General features: G+C 40.7%; 1 protein-coding gene across 1 annotated transcript; it reads right to left on the bottom strand.

Moving 5' to 3' along the window:
• Positions 1-321: 321 nt before the first annotated feature.
• Positions 322-19,027, bottom strand: NMBR (neuromedin B receptor). Its single transcript, XM_075708099.1, has 3 exons — positions 18,612-19,027; positions 3,115-3,463; positions 322-723 (listed from the first exon to the last, which is right to left on the bottom strand). The coding sequence occupies exons 1-3, from the start codon at positions 19,025-19,027 to the stop codon at positions 322-324; spliced, it is 1,167 nt and encodes a 388-aa protein (XP_075564214.1).
• Positions 19,028-22,693: the final 3,666 nt, after the last annotated feature.

The following is a 22,693-nucleotide window of genomic DNA, read 5'->3' as shown; positions in this document are numbered from 1 at the left end:
ATCAGAAAATCTATACTTTTTAAAGCAATGTTAGATCAGCTACACTAATATTAATTATTTTCTTTTCTTATATGTTAAGCATACATTAGCATCTCCTTTAAAGTACAATATGAAGCCAGTCAGTTTTGTTTTCTCAATAAAATGTACTCCTCACTTCTATCTAAAAGACTAGGTGTGAAATAACCTCAGACTGGCTAGACTTTAACAGATCCTCTGTGCTGAAGACTCAGACAGTCTAAGAGTATGAGAGCCAAAAGTAAGTTACAAACTGCAAAGAAAAAGTTCAAATTTGTTCCACAGTCAAAAATCACAACTATTAAATCATAATGACATTTCTTGTTTCAAGTTGTGCCCATTCAGTTGTGTCATGCTAGTCACTGTGTTCCTGGTATTGCTTTTCAGGGAAGTCATTTGAATGGCAGAAGAGTTGCGCAAGTAGCTGGCAGATCTCTCTTGCTGAGCTTTCCTCCTGCAGCAAAGCTGATTGTTGAAATGTCTTCTAAAACTCTCACTGAGAAAATACAGTGCAAATGGGTTGACACAAGAGTTGCAGAAGCTTAGCACTCGGGCCACTAAGGTAACAACCATATGTCCTGTCGATGGATCAATCTCATTGTAGTTAAAAGATCGGTACATGTATAGCACGTGGTTAGGAAACCAGCAGATAGCAAAGAAGCCAACAAAAACTAGAACAATTTTTGCCAGACGTTTCCGAGTTTCCATCTAAAAAGATGAAGAGAACCCAAATGAACAACAACAAATAGAACTACTCCACATAACAGACTTAATTAAAACATGTAGCATTTTGCTTTATATTAGCTTTTACAACTATCATAAATAAGGCCAGTAAAAGTGCTTCCTTCAGGGACTGAATTACTTTTTCTATGTCATTTACTTTCCTTTCCCACTTTCAGTTTACTTTCAGTGACAGACCCTAGCTGTTTGCAGTTACAGAAGGTTGCTCCTTCTATATGATATATGCAGCAAGAGTGATTCGTGACCCAAGTAAACATTGACTTTTAGCCTGAAAGCACTCACCAAAGGATGCCATGAAACATAGCCTTTTCTGATGAGATCTCAGTGCTTGGCTTGAAACTTAGTTTTCGTTAGAAAGCTGTTTAGAAACCATTGGCTTTGAAATGTAGAGACATTGTGAGTGAAATGTAGAGACATTGCTAGGGTGTTAGTTATATGATGGTACTTATATCCCATTATTTTGCCTGAAATGCCTCAGCTTGCGCCTCTCTCCTAGGCAAACCACCAAAACTGCATTGCACAGTCTGAAGCATCTTAATTCCAGGGTAAGGTGAAAGGTTCAGTTAATCTTCAACAATGACATGAAAGAAATGTACCTTAATTGCAGTGCTAAAGTATAATTGGATTACAATGTAGTTATTGAGAGTAGCTGAAAAGTTGAGATGAAATGAGCGTACACAGTAGTTCCAAACTGAGAGAGGGAGGGAAACTGGCCATGTGGAAGGCACCATAGGGAGGCAGAAACTTTCTACATATTCCTCCCAAGAGATTTATTATTTATGTCAGGTACCAGACTTTTGCAGAGGCAGGAAAGTTTTCTGGTTTTGCTCAATTGGCTATCAATTTTAACCTGAAAAATTCAAGTGATTTTATTCTAACAGGGTTTCAAAATCTGTGAAATAAATCTGTAAGTAGTTTTCTTGGCTCTGTCTAAACCAAAACCAGTGGGGAATTCACAAAAGATGGGAAAAATCTACCATTCCAATTTGGTACGATTTGCACTCAGACAGATTGCAAAGGCAGATTAAAAGGTATAGAGATATAGGGTGAATATTACACTTTGGCGCTATGGCCTAAAGAAATGTGAGTTGATAGCAATAGTCTGAATTTACTTCCTCCTGCTGGGAGATATGTAAGTACACTGGAATTTTCTATTCTTCTGAGCCTCATAGATTAACAAAAAGAAAAAAACTAAGTAGAATCAAAAAATATGTTCTTACTTTGAAAATACATGTGGGTTCAGAAATCTGATATAAATTAAATATTGTTTCCATCCTGAGGGTTCAGCCAAAAGGCTCTCTATATTTCACAGGAAAATAAAATAATACATGAAGTGTTAATATGTATGCATTTTTGACAAGAAACAGGCTAGAGTAGAAATGAAATGCTGAGCAAAAAGGACATGAGGGAATGTGGTCTTTCTTTTTAAAAGAATACGTACATGCTGTATACGCAAAGAGATTTCAGTGAGTATAAACATATTTTCTAAAATATTGGCAGAGAAGACCCTCCAAAATCGTTTTAATGAGCAAAAGTATTTTTCTCTACCAATACTAATGCTTTTGTACAGTGGTTGAGGCACTTTCAGTGCAAAAGCTGTTTGTATATATAAATGTTCCTGCTAATGAACAGCCTGTTGGTATCTTATCACTTGTTGTGCCTTACAGGGAAGCTGGCTTTGTACAGCATTTTAAAATGCTTTGTCTCAAAGGTATGCAGAACCTATACTGAAAGTTTTATAGCATCTATAATAGAAGGGATATTAGAAAAGTGTGAGTTCAGGATTGTATCCAAGAAAGGTCTACTGAGAAAGCCAAAAAAGAATCAGTTCCTACTCTGTGTTCATATTCTCAGCACTCGTTGGTCTAAGAACCTTAGATCCCCTATGAAAAATTTTCCCTGCCTGTGTCAATTTTTTTCATTTCCAATCACAAATAAAACAGAGAGAATTCTCAAAAAGTTCATGGAAGATTTCTTCCCAAAATGGCTGCCTATAGACATAGGTGAAGCCACTAGCAGTAACTACAAAAACATTGTTCCTCGGTAAGAACAGAAGTACTACACTAACACCACATACAAACACAAATACCTATCCTATTTCTTGTTAGGAATATGCATCAATGACATTCAATTTATGTTTTTCCTTGCTCACATTCATTTACATACTGGTCTTACCACCGAGTAATTGTGGATACAAGGAGATTTTTCAGATAATCCTCGGCTTAGTTCATGCATGTGGAAACTGAATTAATCCTCTGTGAAATCCAACAATTTGGATGTTATAGTCCCTGCACTTTCATTTATAAGTGTATACAGCACACAAATCTTTCATCAGGACGTAAAAAGCAAGTTGCTTACCTGTCTTTTGGAATGCTCACTGTATTCTCCAGGGATGTTGTGAGCACTTTTTATTAAACCCTTTGCAATATGATAGTAGTAGATACTAATAATGGCAAGAGGGATAAGGAAATACACAAGGAAAATCAGCACCGAATGGATCTTTGGGTGCATATCATCCGTCATGGGGTATGGTATGCATGCTGTGAAAGTGACATTATTCGTGTCATTGATGTGGGCCAGTTCAGAGAACACCACTTCAGGAACCGCCAGGAGCATGGAGATTACCCAGATGGAAATGGCTTTAACACAGGTCCATAGCACTGCACTGGAGGTCTGGATGTCCATGGGATTTACAATTGCTTTGTACCTGAAATTGATCAAAATGCAGATGCAAATTAAAAGTTATCTTTTCAAATTCAACATGTGATTCATACCTTTGATTAAAATAATGTCATGTTTTGTTCTTATTTGAAATGTCAACAGGTATGTAATCTTTCTTAAATTTCCTTCTGTAAATCTCTAGCTTCATCTGCATATGTACCTACCAGAGGTGGCAAAAGGAGCCCTGGATAGAACCTGTGGCTGTAGGTGCCCGTTCTGTGCTAGCCTGGTGAAAGCACAGAAGCCGCCATGACTCCACTCTTTCTTTCCCCAAATCCTCCCAGCAAATCCACAACAAATGCACATCCTACCTCCATACTTCAACCTCACTCTCATACCAGCGCATGCACGCTCGAGTTTGTTACCTTCCTCAGCTCCCGCAGCCCAGGACTCCCTCCTGCCCGCCACCACAGATTTCCCACTCTCAGACTCCACCAGCCCTGTGGGAGCACAGGGCAGTAATCAGCATTAACCACCTCTTGCCAGACCAGCAACAACTTCTGCTGTGGTGGCTCTTGCCTTTCCACCCCAGCACCTTTCCGCACGCAGATATACTGCCCTGACTGTAATGCCTGGAATATAAGCATCTTCATAAAGTCAGGCAGGAATGACTCCCAATGGCCTGTGCAGAAGTATTAAACTCTTAAAGTAAACATTTCCACATAAACAATTGGAGGCTGCTGTTCTGTAGCGCGTTTTGGGAAACTGTCTAATAATATATGACTACATACAAACCTTTACAGAACTGATAATTTCATAACCATTACAATGAAGACAGTAAGTATTGCAGAGAATGGAAGTATCACACTACAGCAAAGTAAAATAAATGAATACAAGTAGACTCTGGACAGGAATTCTTTTATTTAAAAATAAATTGTTGCAGAAGGTGGTACAAAATGAAACTTACCACAAGAAAAGGACAGCTTTAGAAGGCCAAATATACTTTGAGAAAAATACTTCAAGGATACCTTAATGTTTGCTTAGATATTGAATTTATTTTGAAAACATTTCTTTTCAAAAGGTAAGTAAATTATATTTTAATGTTTTTATTAAAAACTGAACATAAAGCAAAACACTTCAGTTTATCTAAGCTCTGGTAATGCAGAGGGTTGCTTTATCTGATGTTCTCCCTTTTTTTGCTTCTTCAGTTATTTGTTTCTAGTTTTGATTGATTTGGGATGGGTGAGGGTTTTTTTGGAAATTGCAGAAGTTTTGAGAAATGGAAAAATGATTTTTACTTAAACATCTAAAGAAAAGTTTAACAGGTAGAAGGGAGTCAGGAGAGATTCATACTCCAGGTACATAATTTTATTCATGTTAAGATCTTTCTAGTCAGTGGGGATGTACTTTCAAAGGGTGAATCAGGTTTTAAGTGCATTAAATCACCCTCTGAGGTGCTTATTTCTCTCTGTTAGCTATACAATGAGCTTAGAGTGAGAAGAACTGTAACTTAGATGTCTGTACTTGGTGATAAAACTCCTTATCTGTGCATGTAGGTACGTATACATGCATATACAAATATAAATATGTATGGGTATGAACAGGTGTCTAAATACATCCCGAGGGTTAGATTATGGCAAAATATAACATACTTGCTGAATGGAATGTTGAGAAATAGAGTTGTGATCCCAAATACCCTTTATGGCTGATTTGCAGGTCCTGACAGGTGTGTCACAACCTCTCAAGACCTTGAGCAGATGTTTGAGGAACTGCAGATAAAAGCTATATCCCCATTGTCCTGGTTTAAGCTGGGATAGAGTTAATTTTCTTCCTAGCAGCAGGCATAGTGCTGTGGTTTGGATTTAGTAGGAGAAGAATGCTGATAACACACTGATGGTTTTAGTTGTTGCTGAGTACTGCTTATGCTAGTCAAGGACTTTTCAGCTTCCCATGCTCTGCCAGGCGCACAAGAAACTGGGAGGGGGCACAGCCAGAACAGTTGATCCAAACTGACCAAAGGGCTATTCCATACCATATGACATCATGCTCAGCATATAAACTGGGGGGGGGTTGGCCAGGGAGCAGCGATTGCTGCTCGGGAACCATCTGGGTATCGGTCGGCGGGTGGTGAGCAATTGCATTGTGCATCACTTGCTTTGTATATTATTATTATATTGTTATTATTATTATTTTACTTTATTTTATTTCAATTATTAAACTGTTCTTATCTCACCCCAGGAGTGTTTCTCACTCTTACTCCTCCGATTCTCTCCCCCATCCCATCGGGGTAGGGGGAGTGAGCGAGCGGCTGCATGGTGCTTGGTTGCTGGCTGGGGCTAAACCACGACACCCATGCAGCAAGTTATGAGTTTGCTGGAAACCATCAGTGGAAATGGCTATGCCATGAACATGTCTGGAGCAGAGCACTGTCTTGGTACTCTAGCAAATTTTTTCTTCAGAGAATATTTGAGTCAAAATGTGCCTTGGAGTCCTCTTTATGGATATTTATGTTCATAAGCTCTCTGAATTCAGAGAGAGGATTTTTACTGTGTCTTCACAGTTATTACAGAGTAGAAAACTAAAGTCAATAAACTGTCTCTGTTAATTTATGTTTACTATTTCTTCTAACACACAGTGAGAAACTCCCTGGACACCAAGGTGTAAAGAAATCCTTTATACTGCCATGGGAAGGATAGAAGCTTCTGCACAAAGCATGAAAACTCTCCAGCACAAACTGTGACCTTATTATTCAATAATTTGCTTCCTATTGCTGTTTGCCTTGATTTCATTACATGAAGACAGACCTTCTATTTCATTTCATTTCATTTCATTCAACTGAGGTGACGTCAAGTCCTCACATCTGCTCATTTCTTTAAAACATTACATTGTTGGAGAAGAGCTGGTTTGGGGACTTTGCCGGGGGGAGGACACTGGATAAAAATCATGTTTCGTACTACAGAGGTTTTTTCCCTCTCTTTTCCCATTGCAACTATTTTGACCACAGTCCTGTCCCCCAAGACAGTGACTGTGTACAATATATTGTTTCAGCAGCATTTGTTATCATAGAATCATCACCGAATTGTTTAGGTTGGAAAAGACCTTTAAGATCATCCAGTCCAATATGGTTAATATCTAAATGGGAGACCTTTTCAGAAGCCTTTACATTAGCAGAAAATGTGGCATATATTTGTACCTTGGCATATATTGCTGTTTCAGCAAATAACATGCCTTCCCCTGAGCTACAACTGATTCCAAGTTGGAAAGCATTGGAGCAGAGTGCCCTTTTTCACAAGAGCAGCTGGGTTCAGCCCAAAAAACTTTTTCTTTAATCCTATCAAAATTCTACTTTCTACTTCAGCTAACTACAAGATGGCATTCTTCTTCCTAGGACTCAGCCCTGCACAGTACTTGGTGTCAATGGGAAGGAAAAGGCACTAAGTGCTTTATACAATCTGTCTTCTTGTTTATATCTCTGAAAGGATATAGAGTAGAAAGAGACAGGTTACAGATAAAATCAAATGTAAACCGCGTGAAATTAGAAGTGTTCCCAAAATGAATACCCAGCCTCTTCCTTTGTCTAAAACCAGTGCAAAGCTAAAACACACCACCAAACATTCAAATTACAAAGTGCATGTTTTCTATCAATAAACAACACTAGTAAATCAGGGTAAAGGTGCAAATTATTTAGTCAAATTAGTAAGCAAAATCCATCTTTTCCTTTACTTCACTGATGAAAAAAGAAAATCATAGGTTGCCATGAAGATCAGGAAATAATTATAAATATGCATTTGGTTTTAATTAAAAGCCTTCATGTAAATTCTGTCTTCCTACATCCTCTATAATTATCACTGCTGACAAAGGCATCCCAACTCAGGAAATACTTTTATAATAAGTTTCCTTTCTTTGGAGCTGTGGTTTCTGCCAACAGACACAAGCACAAAATGACCTATCCCGCAGATACTGGTTTTGTTTGTATAGTGTGTTTTCATTATAAAGCAATCTCTTCCCTTCCACACAACCCAAAAAAACATTGATGAAAGAAAGGATAACCTCTTCTTCCAGAGTTATAACATGTTGCTACCTTCTAAACTCCAGTATAGTTTACCTACTCCTCCCCATCTTTGTTTTCAAAGGCCTTCACAAAGGTATTTCTCATCTGCCAGTTAGTATGGGAAGATATATTCTTGTCTCTGCTGAGTCCACAATGCTATTTCCCTCCCACACACTTGATTTCAAAAGAACCTGCTTCATGATTAGTCCTAAGCTGTCCCTCTATTGCAGTGCTACCTCTTTTTCTAGAGTACTTTGTTGTGACGCCCTTCAAAAACAAATGAAAAAGAAAAACCTAAACAACTAGCCAATACTCAGGCAGCCACTAAACTATGATTACAGCCTACCATTCTAACCAGAATTGCTTCAATATTTCCTTTCCCTTTTGTTTCTGTACCTTGCGTTGTCTGTATTTAAAAACCCTTCAGGTCAGGGACTTTGTTCTTGTTCCTGTTCATATAGCACCTACTACAAATAGGATCCTAATTTATCACCCGGTTTCCTACATGCCATCCCAATGCAAATAAATAAGTATAATAATGAAGTGTCATAAACCAAGGAGAGATTTAATTCAAGCAGGGCAGCTCCATACTGCTTTGATTTAACTTGCATTTTAATCCTGGAGCTGGAGGGGTTGGTATCATTGGCTTTATTATAAAGCTTCTGTTTTAAGTGATGTTGCTGTGTCATTGTACTGCATTTCCTGCAAATTAGAGTCATTTATCAAAACCATTCCTATGTTAGCATTTTATTGTGTCATTACAGGAAGAATTCAAACACAAAAAGACAGCATTTAGCTTAACAATATAAAAAGATAAAAATATATCTAAATAGGAAACATGGCTGTATGGTTAATATTTGTTAAAAATACTAATATCGTGTCCAGCTGTAGGAGGAGAACAGTTTAGCTGAAAACAATGTGGAATCATTTGATGTCCAGTGTTGTGGGAACTTCTTTCACAACACAGTTCAAGGTCTGACAGCTAAATATAATGAATAGTGTTTGAAATGAAGACTGGCAGACCATGTGTAAACACAATTAAAATTAATGTCAATGGCATGCATTCTGTGTTTCTCAGGGGGAAAATGCTAAGATTTTCCTAAGTGGAAAAAGTTTTCCCCTCTATAGAAATATGCTCTGTTGAGCCAAAAACTATCAATAATGCTTCAACAAAAACACCTGATTTAGTCTTTTGGATGATGATTTCTCCACCCTGAAAAGAATCAAAACGTAAGTTTCCCAGGATGGTTTGGGGTTTTTTTTCTGCATGAGCTATATTACCTGTTTTGTCCACCCAGCATTTCAGAGTATAAATTTTCTCTTTCCTTTTCATTTTTTCTTCTCTTGCAACTTCTTTCTCTTGCTATTCACTTCACATTAGCTAACTATATTTCTTACAAGCTAGTACAAATCTTGCAATGGTAGCTCACTGCCTGCAACCTGGCTTTTTAGTCCTACTGTCTAAGCCCATTTATTTACAACTGCATTAGTTAAAAGTACCATTCATGATTTGTTCAATTCTCCTCCTGAGAGCAGTAATAGTAAATTGTTTCACTGACTATTATTCAGAAGAGTTCATATATGCCAGTATGCACAGTAGATTTATATTTAAGCCTGATAATGGCAAGTCACTGATGAACTCATTTTTACATATCTTAAGACAGATAAATGTCTTCAGCAGAGTTGCAGTTTCTGTAAGTTTCTACTGAATGAAGAGAAGAGAAGAGAAGAGAAGAGAAGAGAAGAGAAGAGAAGAGAAGAGAAGAGAAGAGAAGAGAAGAGAAGAGAAGAGAAGAGAAGAGAAGAGAAGAGAAGAGAAGAGAAGAGAAGAGAAGAGAAGAGAAGAGAAGAGAAGAGAAGAGAAGAGAAAGGGGGAGAAGGCAACCAGGAGCCAAATCTGACAAAAACTTATTCTACATCTATATTAGCAAGCTAAACAGTGCCAGAGCCTATTCTTGGAGGCCAGGTGGCACTGGCTGGACACCCATGACCATCCCATTACACTCTTTAGTCTCCCAATATGAGACCACCACATCCAGACAAGATAGGCAGTTTACACTTTTTTTGGTAATGGCCCCTGGGCTTGTGTTTAATCCTGAATCATGCCTAGAGAATGTTTAGGAGAATATTGATTGACCCAGGTCAAAACCACACCACGGGCTGCTCTAGCAGTTTGACAAGTGGTTGACTTCCAGTGCTCAGGCCTATGTTTCGGCACTGTTGAATATGTTTGTGTGCATATATATACAAATATATACATAGATATATATCTCCATATGAATGTATGTGCATAGCAAAAACACACACTTTCAGGTGCCTGGTCCCAAGAACACCACCCAACAGCTTCACACAATGGCTGGCCTACCCTGGCCTGCTGCACCCCTTCTTTCCTGACTTTTAAATTATGCAAGTAGCTGTATTTCCCCTGCTGCGCATTCTGGAAGCTCCCCTGACCAGACCTACTCAGTTTGTATCTAAGCTTCACTAGGATCCTGAAACTAAGCACAGCAAACCTGAGGAGCCTGATCTCAAAGTTATGTTTAAACAATGGCTGGAGCACATTGAAGTCACTAGCCTTCACAAAACAGCTGTGGCAAAGGCAGCTCTGGTACCCGCCTCTCCAAGAACAAAATGGAGCATTCATTCAGCCAGGGTGTCCAGGGGTCTTTGCCCAGGCCTGCTAGGCAGTGGCTCAAAATTAACATTTCTTCAATGAGCAGAGAACCTTCTTCTTACCAGGCTGCATCATACAAACCCTTGGATTTACCATTTCCCACTGGGAAGTATATGGCAGCTTAGTATGTGTGTTCTCTTGGCTTTTATTGCCTTTCTGGAGCATTTAGTCATTCCAACACTAATTTGGAATTATGGATTTTGGATTCTGCTCACAAGGGGTGGACATGAGGAGGGGAAGGTCAACACCTAGGTTAGAGAGTAGGCATTGCAATATGTAGCCTAGATGAGCTTACGTACTGTTTGGCTTTGTCCCCTAGTGTTCTGTTCTCCTTCTAGTCATATTACTTCTTCCTCACTATAATGTTATTGTAAGAAAAAAAAATCTTAGAAAACCACACCTAACCTCGTCTTACTCTTTTAGAGTTTATATTCTGAATCTTGAAGGGTCAAAGCAGTTGAGGAAAGAGAAACATTTCCCCAAATGGGCTTGATCCAAATCCCATTGATAAACCTGCCTTTAGATCGATGAGACAAGATGCATGCTTATCTGCATACCCACCATATGCTTACTGCATGACTCCAGCAATGATATCCTCACATACTTGAATGAAGAAGATCTCATAAAATCATCACTGCTGGAGCAGAAGGTCAATAAAAATATCAGTTACAGAAACTAAAATGCCTGGAAGCAGAAATCCCAGGTGTAGCATATGCTCAGTGCCAGTTTACCTTTATAAAATTGTTGCTGTTACAAAATCATTCCTCCCATTTCCTTGAATAATTCAGTAATAGTCCATGCCATGGCAGACAACATAACTATTGAGGAGAACATTAAATAGTCAGATGATTTTCAGAAATGATACAAGCCAGGAAGAATTAAATAACCAAACCTCTATTAAGGTATCTGGAACAGACTTAGATTTTACCATCTGAGAAGCTAGACCCCAAATCTCTAAGTTCAGAAAGCTGCAACTTCATTTATTTGCTCTAGTATCACAATTTGGAAGGCTCCACTCTGTCACTTTTAAACTTGTTTCCAGTTCAATTTCATTTGCAACTTCTGTTGTAATTTTCCATTTAAATCGATGTAGATGGAAAAAACCAAGTACAAGCCATAGTGAAAAAAGGAACATTAAAAAATCACAGAGGAAGAAGTTAATATAGCAATCCTTAAAATACAATCAAACAAACTTGGAGCCAAAGCACAAACATGAGACTATGTCAAAAAAAAACCCTATCAAAAAATTAGTTGGAAAAATGAAACAATACTTGGGATAGTCATGTGAAGGACAAAATCATACAAGACAGAATGATAACATCTCAGAATAATCCATTTCTCTCATATTCATACACACACCATAATTTTATTTGTACTCATACAATGCTGGAAATATACAATTAAACCTACATGCAGCAGAACTAATTACACCAAGGTTTGCATGGGTTGTTTGTCTCTTGGTTATTTTCTCTGACATCTGACAAGTTGTACCAAGTTAATTCCAAAACACACTTCTCTTCAATGGACACCAAAGTAGTTTTCCTCCTACCTTCCACAAATTTCATGAACTTGTAAGAACTTGCTTGTTATTTGTAATCACGCTGTCAAATTGGGCTGAATCTTGGCATGGATTTAGAAGTTACTAGTGGAGGTACACATGGATTGTGACTGCATATGCCTTGTTTCATTAGTACATATAAAAAGACAAGAAGAATTTAGCACTAGGAATATATAGTCTGGAAGAATGGTCCCGCAGCAAAACCCGTATGAGAAATACACCAGTTCTTCTATAATTAAACTATTTAAAATCAGGATTCAATGAAATTGTCCCTTTTGGGAAGGATATTTGAGAGATCCATCACTCTGCACATATATAAAAGATATTTATTATTTATTCTCTAACAAATTTATCATCACAGAAAACATGTGAAATCTTTTCCACAGAGAGAGCATTGGTAGAGGATATTTGATCTTTGACGTTATTTCTGAGGACCTGCTGAATGCAGACTTGAGGATTCCTACAGTCCAATTTGGACAAACTCATTGCAATGTAATACATAAGGGAATTGTCTACCATGTTATGGGGAGAGACAAACAAAATAAATGTATGAAGATTTATGTTCAGGCCTGCTTGTTAAGAATGCAACTGGATCTGCTGTTTAGCAGCTATTTTGTCTGCCACAGGCACAGGCTTTTACTGAACTGATCAAAGAAATGGGAAACAGGAGGAATGGTTTTGTAACAGTTTCTCAGGGTTTAGGTTGCAACCTATGAAAGGCTATTGGACACTGGCATTTGCATTAATCAAAGCAAAGTTGGCTGCTGCCAGCACAACACAGGCATCGCATTGATCAATGACTAGGATAAACACCACAGCCATTTCTCACTTCGCCATCCTCAGGACTAAGCTGTTTCCGTATTAGTTGAGGAGCACACACAGGACACATGCACAAAGGCAGGAGATTAACAGATGTGTGTGTCTGTATGAAGCTTGAGAAAAAATTGCCTAACTTGGGAGGAAAGTGTTATTTGCTGAGAAATCATTTTCAGCTGTGTAAAGATGGTCACAAGAGGAACTTCTCCAACAACTTACTTGAATTGCATGACTTGGACAAACTTACCCTGAAATAGGTAATTCCTTAATCTACCCCAGATATAAAATTTCTCCTGTATTGTTGCGTGGTTTTTTTCCCCATCCATTTTTTCTTTCTAGAATATTTTCTATCATATCCCTTTTAGCTGTATGGAATGGATACAAATTAACTGGAACATTTTGGGGTGGGGATAGGTGAGGACAGGCTTCACTGTTTAACTTGACAAAAAGGATTGCTCCTGACAAAGTATGTCAGAGTTTCATCAAAGGTGTTCTGGCAAGCTTTATTTTTTCAGTCAAGTTTGCACATATAAACTAAAGGGTGAGCTGAAAAAAATGAGAGAGACAAAGCTTGCCCAATCTCTCTTTAATTTATTTTGTTTTGCCTGTTATCGCATAATTACAACCACACTGCTACAGCCTACAGTGAGAGAAATATCTGGACCATCATTTCTTTTAATGCACTTCACTAAGTCATTTATTCAATACATTTACCTCAAGTGTTCGGGTTTCTAAGAGATATACTTATAGAATTCATAGTTCTACTCATCCTATATAATTTTGTTCTCCCATCTACTATATACAGTCAAGGCATTGTTTTTCTCTTATACAGATAGTCTTTCATTTTACCTTTGGTTATTTTTTCTTTATTCTTTGGTTAATTACAGGCAATTTTCAGGATGTCATTTAATACCACTTTCCTTGTCGAGGCTCTTTAGTCCCTGAATGTCAACTATTAAAGCTCAAAAGGAAATCATGTCCACTTTCCTGCTTCACCTACTCACTATACGTAGTAAGAAATGAGGATTTTAGAGGTCTCCAATCACTATACTTCAGCCTGAATCAGCACCTGACATAACAAAAGAAGAAACTTCAAATAAATTCTGAAGAAGAGGAAAAAAATTTTTATTAAGAGTGATTTTACTAATGAAAAATCCTAAAGTAGTTACTAGGGTACCTTTTCACACTCCTGAATGTCTTCAAAATATTTCCTGAGTCCCCCAAAAAGTAGGAGACAGTATGCAAGCAAATTGAACCAGAATGGCTTTTATCATCAGCTATAGTCAGAAGTCAGCATGTAGATACTAAAGTTGCACAAAATGTTTTTGAGTCTCTTTACACTTTTAAAAATACAGATTGCAATATTCCAAAGTTAAAGCAAATAAATAAAAATAATAAAACAAACAAAAAAGGATCAAATAGTTTAGCTATTCAAATCTATAGGATACATTTTAAGCATCTCAGGCACTGTATTTAGCTATTTAAATATGAATTTAAATTTTCAAACTCCTTTGTTATTGAGATACAGGAAAGGAGTCAAGGCACTAATTAAAAATAACTTTGTTACCTGGTTAATCAAGTATGTGTCTCATCAAAGGTGTCTTTCTGTCACACTTTTTAGGAAGAATACAAAGGAGATGCTATTTCAATTGCAGTAGGGCCAGTTGCTCCACTGTTCAGCTTCACTGTCTTCATTAGAGTGCAGCAGGACTGTATTTGAGCTAACACATTTAAACCCTTCATTAGCAAGAAAATTCAATCTCGAAAAAGTAGCAGAATTAAATTTAATCCTATTTTTACAGATCACATAAAAATGAAGCATAAATGACAGACAAAGAGAAAAGGAAAGACTATGTGGGACAAATCTAAAGCTGTTGTGAGGAGCTGCCATTTATTCCTTCAAAGTCTATTCAACCGAGCTTGCTTGGCATTTTTCGGATACAATTACTCTTCAACAGCATACACAATAATGCAGTGATGGCCAGAGGTGCACACCATAGCACTCACTCATTCTTAATCCACTGTCCCCTGAGCTTTTCCAGCCGCCTCTCCACACCAAGGTTTGTGCATCATTCAGCCCTCTAGCTCTGAAAGACATCTAGGAAACAACTTTCTGTACTTTTGCTCCACTTCCTTACCCTAGAATCCTTCCCAGACACAAAGCAGCCCTGCAAAAAGGGTGAGGAGCCCCCTAGGCCAGTCTACACTCTGGGGTAACTGCATTGCCCACTATGGACATAAATTGGAAAAACATTCCCTGAAGCAGTGAACAAGATCATGGGATGATTCAAATCAGGCACAGTTCAAGCCAGGTTCATCCCTGGCTTCTGTCATTTTTGCAGTGAGGAGATGCTGGCACACCTTTGTTCATGTGTGCCATGCTGCAGTCCTTCTGGCTACACCTCTCCTCTTCTTCTCTCACCTCTTTATTTTCACCCTCCTTATCCAAGACCACACCAGTTCCTGGGACTTTCTCATCAATATCCATTAGCCCTGGCCAAAACTGCAGTCCATGGCCCCTAGAGAATCAAGCTAGACAGCAGACCCATTTTTATTGCCTTGTCCCTCCACACCTCTAGGAAATGCACCCCTGGCCATCACGCATCAGCTCTGTGGGCACTTTGAGGATGTGCTGAGTCCTATGGGAAGTCTTCTTCCCTATGGTCCCTTCAGTTCCCTATTTTTTTGTTTTGTACATTGTCCTTCAATCGCCTTCCTTTTTTCCATTTGTCATCCACTGTAATTATTAGGTTTTCTCTTTCTGTAATCCACCCTCTGTTTTTTTCTTGGTTTTTTTTTTTTTTTAAACCAGGTCTGGTTTCTCCACAATAGTGGAAAATCAATAGGAGCAGTGGCCGTGAGGAGCAGGGGTGCTGTCCCTGCACATCTCCTGTGTGGCAGTGAGAGGGGAAGGCTGGCTCAGCAGCACTGCTCCTGTGCCGCCTTCTGCACCACAGAGGAGAGGGCGACTGCACCCTCCTCTGATGCCAACACACTGCACCGCCAGTGCCATCACTGCATTGTCTCTGCTGGTCACTGCCACTGACCTCCCACCCATCTCTGCCCCAAAATGTGTGGGGCCACAGCAGGGCACCACCACCCACCCCTGGCAGCCAGACTCACAGGAGCTCAAGGGTGGGAAGGGCTGTTCGATGGGACCAGCTACTATTCCTGGGATAGGGATGGGCAGCCTTGGGGAGATCAGCTGTGTGCTGCCAATTTCAAGCTGAAAGTGTGCTCTAGGGAAGTCTGGGAAGCACTGTTACAAATTACTTATCATGTTTGTACACAAAAAATCACCCAAATCAAAAAACAGATAATCTCAGTACTAGGTAATGAAGCTTCCAGATAGAAGGTGCACATTTGTCACACTGAAAGCACTAGTGATGCTGAGAGAAACTTCTGTGACAAAAAGCCATAAGAAATAAAGCAAGTTTAGAAAAGATATATATGTAATGAATACTATTTTTTCTTCCTTATAGCTTCAGTTTGTAGGTAACGATCATTCAGAGTTTATTGCTTCTGTAGCCATTGCTGTTAAGTGTATCACATACATGTAATTTGCCATGCAGAATTTCCACATAAACAAATAGCACTAATTACACTATGGAAACCAAGACAACCTCCCTTATCCTAATTCACACAGGCACACTGTAAAGAACTCGAAATATTTATAAATCTGTTCCTTAGTGTAATCAATGCCTCGAGTTCTATACAGTCCTGTGGTAATAGGGACTAAAAAGCACAAAAGGCTTTAATGAACATATATCAAAACATACTTTGAGCATTATCTGTGAAAGAAGGGGTCACTGAGAAGATATCGTATAACAGACCAGATATGTACTGGATTATGATGGAGCCTTTTTAGCGATATCACTGCTTCCATACTGCTAACATCCTACGTTAGATTTGCTTATCTGGAGCTAACACTGCCCCCAGCCAGGCCTCACTTCCTTATCACCTCTTAGGTGCAGGATGCTGCCACCATTTCTGAGCTGCTGACATGATTACATGAACAGTTTCCGCATAACCGAATCTAGTCAAGATGACAGACATTAGGATCTGGCTACAAATTAGTGCAACAAAACCCCCTCCACAGCAGTGCCTTCCTTTTAGTTCAACACAAGTGTCTGTTGTATAAAAAAGTAGACCTGAGTCCAACCAAACTCCATTGAGAGTCCAGCCAGCTTCACTCAGAGGTGACTTGGGTCCCTAGGAGATAAGACACTGGTCGTTGAAGTCAGTGGCTGCTCTTCTGACTGAAAAAGAAATGTTTTTTGTTCACAGTAACTGAAAATGTAACTGCAGAGGTTAAAGAGACAGAGTTGTTAAATTCTTAGTATAACAATTTCTGATATTTGTATACACTGTGGACTCCAAAATGCTGGAGGAATGTATTTATCATGAGCTTATATGGTCACAGCACACCATCTGTAGCTGTTTTCTAGGTTGTGTGAGCCTAAATGCATGCAGTGTAAATGGATTCAGCATTATTAATTCTTGAATCTTTACTGATATTAATAGAAGGATACAAAATTATATGGAAAAAGCAAACAATGAGTGCCTCAAAGGTATATAAAAAGTAAATTAGTTACTTTAAACATGTTTAAATTTAATCATTAAATGACTAGCATTCCCTCACACTATATTTCACTAGAGATATGATCTCCTCTGCAAATAGCTTCTTCCCTTTTCAAATAAAATACCACAATCATGCTTCTAAACAGTGGAAATAGAGCAGAAAGAAAACAGCAAGGTTTGCTTGGCTCTCCAAGGACAGTTTTTGACATACTCTTTAAGTGAGGTAATCAGAGAGTTATAGGTGTTCACTTTGAGGTATGTTTTGCAAGCTCTTCCTCAAAAATATAATCCATTTTCATAAGTTACAAAGTCTTTATACACAAGTATTTTATTTAGGTCCTGATTCAAACACCACTGAAATTGATGGCCACTGAAGACTACTCTCGGGTGGAATCAAATGGTTTACTGAACTGGCTACAAAAAAGAAATCAATTACAGTTATACTCTATAAAAAAAGGATTAAAAGTTTTAAAGAAACTTTACTGTAAGTGTGAAGTTACACTACTAAACTCAAGCCTTTACATCATGCACCAAAGTAATGCATTTGTTTGGCTTAAACTCCAACAAAAGGAAATGGGGTAATTCCCACGGAGAAGGAATTAAACATTTTCATTTCTGGCTAAAAAAAAAAAAACTTGCTTAGATAAGGGAAGAAGGATAATTTCATTTAATTTCAGGTTGCCAATTACACTGCAAGATTTTGTCTTTCAGAGCCTGAAGCACAGTCTAACAGCCGTACAGTTGCTATAAATCCCTTAAGTACCCATTTGTATTAATTGGGAGGAAAAACTTGGGCGACAGCTCTGTTTCTTCCTAATTTGACAAGTACTGGAGATGTAAGTGTTACTTTCAAGTTTGTTTTGGGGGATTTTTGTTTCTTTTTTTTCCCCCCTTTTCTATAAGTTAGAAGAAGCCACAATGATAGTTTGAACTAAAAGTTTAAGACTGACAATTGTAATAGAACAGTTTGATGCCTCCAAATTCCCAGACGCTTAACTAGTTCTGGCAGTCACCTCTGGTAACTTGCTGTTCTGTTAGGATGCAAATACACACACACGCGCGCGCGCTTACTTTCTCAGCAGAAAGAAACAAATCTATTAAAAATACCTCTGTGCTTGACTTGGTTTAAGCTGCTCACTGCCTGTTGACATATCACTGCAGCTTGTCATGGACTATACTTAGGGTGTAAAACCTTTCTGTAATGAATAAGACTTCAGTATATGGGCTGTGACAGGACCATCCCAGAGGTGCAGAAGACAGCATTAAACCCAGTTCTTGTAGCTGGCAGCCTGGAAGCTGGCGGCCCAGGCGCACCCATTTCCAGAAACCCTTTAACTCAAGTTAATACCACCAGTCAGTGAGGGAAGGAGAAGTATGGGCACCTCACAGATTGGAATGAGGGGACTGCAAACCAGGGATACCTTATCAGAGGGGTGCTTTACCTTTCATGCCAGCTCCAGCTAGCCTTAGCCCAAGCTACAGAGGGCTGAGAAGGGGCAGCCAAGCTTTCCTACCTGTCAGCACTGAGGGCGGTGAGGGTGAAGACAGAGACACCAACAGAGGTGAGCTGGATGGCAGGGATGAGTTTGCAGCCCACCTCCCCAAAGAGCCACTCCTCGGAGAAATACCGGGAGGCATCCACAGGCACGCAGGTCACTAGGAGCAGCAGATCGCCGGCGGCGAGGCTGGAGATGAAGATGTTGGGCACACTCCTCATGGCGCTGTTGGAGATGAAGATCTTCATGAGGGTGATGTTGCCCAGCAAGCCCACAGTGATGATGAGCAGGTAAAGCGAAGGGATCACGCAGCGGATGGTGAACATGGCCGTGGCCTGAGCCGCGGGCAGCAGGGCTGTATCTGGCACCAGCTGGGTGCTCCTATTCCCCCCGAGGGGCACTGCCGTGAGCTCGGGTGGCAGCTCTGCCTCCATCCTCCAGCTTCAGGCAGACCGGAGGTCTCCAGCGCAAAGTGCAGTGGGAATCACTGGAAAGCTTCGCCTCTCCGCAAGCCAACAAACTTTCTCCCCTTTCCCTCCTGCCTGTCTTCCTCCCCCTTTTTCTCTGCCGAGTTTTCTCCCCTCAGAAATGCAGAGGAAGCACCGTCCGCCGGCGCAGCGCGGCGGGGGTGGGGAATAAAAAATCCCGCGCCGCTGCTTTCCAGCGCTTTGGACAAGCCCTCCTCCGGGGGGGGAGGGGGGGCAGGAGGGCGAGACCCGGCGCCTGGGGGGCAGCGACCGCCATCAGCAGCCCCGGGGCGCCGCCTCCCCGCGGGTGCCGCTGCCGCGGAGCCGCCGGCGCTGTCCAGCGGGCGCGGTGCTGCTCGCCCCGCGGCTGCGGCCGCCGGAGCCGGGGGCGAGGCGCAGAGCAAGCCCGCTCCCTACGCCGCAGCCCCCCGGTTTATACCTGGTGCTGGGAGGAGCCGCCCCGCCTCTCCTCCTGCAAGCGCCGGTGCCCTCGCCCCAGCCCCGAGCCGCCGAGGCGGGTCTTGCGCGGAGGGGAGACGCGGAGCGTGGGGCCGCCGCCGTCCCGCGGGGTCCCAGCCCCTGAGCGCGATGGGGACGGCTGAGGGGGACGGGGAGGGGGACGGCGGGGGCCGCTCCCCCCGCCGCTGCCCTCCGCAAGCAGCCCCCCGGGAGGCGCTGCCCGGCAAGCCGGAGAGCTGTCCGCCACGTCGGGCGGAAGGAGGGATCACCTCCGGGAGACCCGTCTTCCAGCCAGGTGATGCCAGGGCGCTTTGAAACACAGGGTGACGGGGAGCGAGGGACTTGGAGGTGAAGAGATTTTATGATTTTATTCCTGTCACCCAGCTGGAGGTTCTGACTAGACCCTACTCAAAGACATCAGCTGCCTTTAAAGTTTTAGGGCTTGATTTGCGAAGTTGCGTTTCACATCCGTCTCGACTATGGAAATGGGGACAGGTGATGTGTTTTATCCATGACTTACTATGCAAATGCTATAACACAGTGGAGAATAAACATTGTTTGCCTCTTTGAAGTGTAGCATTTGTCCCTAGTGTTTCTTGCTTTTCAGTGAGGTAATATCTTTTACTTCCAAGTGTCTGCACATGCACAGGCTTTCCAAACAGCTCCATCTGTTTCCAACAGAAGCTATGAATGTAGCTAGCAGTGCAAGTATGCTGAAAGAGAGGCAGACCTACTGGACTGAAGTTTTCAAGATGAAGAGCTAAGGCAGAGGAAAAACAGCACTTGCCAGGAACATTGTCTGCCGACTGATTCTTTCCCTTCCTCTTCTCAAAAAGGAGGATGTATGAGCTTGCAGTGAACTTGCTTGTTCATATTAAAACAGATCTCTTGAAGCCCTGTGGGTTTATGATAGGTGTATGGAGAAAGCAAATGAATGCGCAGAGGTCTTGCTGAAGTGGGAGAAAGAGTTTGACCACTGAAATACCAGAAGTAAAGCACATCACGTGTAGTAAATACATAGCCTGTCCATGGCAAGCTGTCCAGTGTAGGAGTTAAATTTAAAAGACATCAGTGATTTATCTGAAATAACCTTCTACTAAGATTATCAAACAGAAAGTATTACTGCTTCTTAATAGTTATGCCTCTCTGTATCTGTTGATTGATCTTTGTGACCCTTCTCACTTCCCTGATATACAAATGTGTTACAGTTTTGTAAATTACTGATTCATATAGAATCATAGAATCGTTTAGGTTGGAAAAGACCTTTAAGATCATCCAGACCAACCATTAATGCTGATTAGTTTATTAGGAAACCCAGCCAGTGCTAGTCCTCAGAAACGATCAGGCTGGAGACTTTACCTTTACCACTAGGCAGCTGATAGGAATTGTCACAGAGCTCCTCTGTAAGTGATTCTTGTTATAGAGCAAGTTTCCTCCACACTATTAAATTCAACTACATTCCCTCTGAGGCAGCCTTACTGTCAGCTTGGGTTTTTATCACAATTGCTGGTACCCTCTACTTCGCTGAGTGTACACAAACTTTTCTAAGACCATCAATATTCACGTTTCTGCAAACAATACAAATCAGTCTCTTTGGTTCCCATTGGTTGGATCCAATGTATGTGCTTAACACTGTGACCTCAGAGTATTGTCCTTTCATTAATATGTGATCAATCAATATGATATGATTCCCATTGGGAGAATAGTTTAAAGTCAACACATCTTTAATATTGATTTACCTGAGACATCAAGAAGCTGAGTCTTTTTGCATGAATATCAACAGAACACTTTAAAAGCTTCTATTGGCATAAACTTCTTGCAGTTTGCATGGAGAGAGGTGAGACCCCTTGCTTTTTATTGCACAACATCACCACTCCTGATGCTGCTCTCCAGGAGAATTTCTTCTATCCTAATAATTTTTACCTGTCCTTTAGTCCAAAGGATGGAATTCCTAAGGTTGAGGAATTAGGAAGATATTCAGTGGAAAATTATCTTCCTGATTTTTGTCATTACTTGATTTTATCCAGTCCATATCTTCAGAACTCTGAACAGCAAGGAAATAGGCTTTGGAGACTGAGAACGTTTCCAGCTCAAAGGAAACAGAAAGTTAGGTTATGCTTCTACTGTCATTCCATGGATGTCTGTGTAAAGACAACGGAATATACTCAAAGAGCACAAATAGAGTTTCCTGCAGAGGCAAAAAGGAGAGGGAAAACATCCACAGACCCTGACATAAACCAGCCGGAATTCAGATCCCCGCATACACACTGTTCATCATTCTCTTTTCAGGCAAAAGAATCCATCCGACTCTTTGGATGTTATTTCAGATTATAGTCTAGGGACAACATCATTGTGCAGCTGTGACACAGTACTTAGCACAAGAGCAAAGAAGAGAGAGTGAGCACCACAGGTAAGTCTCCGCAGCGGGAAAGAAACTGTGCATAGGCTGAAATCAGCCAGCACAGACAGAGCGTATCTGGGAGTGCAGCACCACAGGGCAGGGACTGCAACAACTCGGAAACGTGGGAGGCAAATCTGCTTCATCAGTAATTCCCAAACGTGGGGATGCAATACCAGTCTGTGCAGGAATGAGGAACTCCACACATCTCACAAACGCCCTCTACAGAGAACTGCTTCTAACAAGGAAAAATGCTCCTTTCACGTGTTTGTGCAGCTCAAGGTGCTTGATAATTCCAGGGCTAATTCCAGATTGGCACATCACAACAAACTTTGTGTAGTCCCAAGAAGACCCAAGCATACCTGCCACCAAAACTACCTGCAGTAAGTAGCCTTTAATTAAGTATGCATGCCTGCAAACTAAATGAGAACTGTGTTTGAATGCAACCCTGGAATTGATCATGTTTGAAGGCCCGAGCATCAGTCATTCATTAAAAAGAAACAAGGCAACAAACAAGGAACAAATTCTATTTGATTTTAAACACTGAGCATTAGCAACCAAACCTCAGAGACATTTTTGTGGTATCACGCATTAGACCAGCAGATACAGCTGGAAAAAGTGGACATGCATTGTAGCAGAGAGTGACTTCTCCCAGACAGTCAGATGAACAATAACCTTAAGTAAGTCATGTCTTCTTTCTTGTTACTTGAATGCAGGCTTTCTTAATTTGATGGAGGGGTTTTTTGGCAGAGACTTCCATTACCTTTCAGCTTCTT

The sequence above is a fragment of the Pelecanus crispus genome, chromosome 3, assembly GCF_030463565.1.
Source record: "Pelecanus crispus isolate bPelCri1 chromosome 3, bPelCri1.pri, whole genome shotgun sequence".
NCBI lineage: Eukaryota > Metazoa > Chordata > Aves > Pelecaniformes > Pelecanidae > Pelecanus > Pelecanus crispus.
Note: the sequence above shows the minus strand (reverse complement) of the source record. Positions and strands in the feature narration are given on the sequence as shown.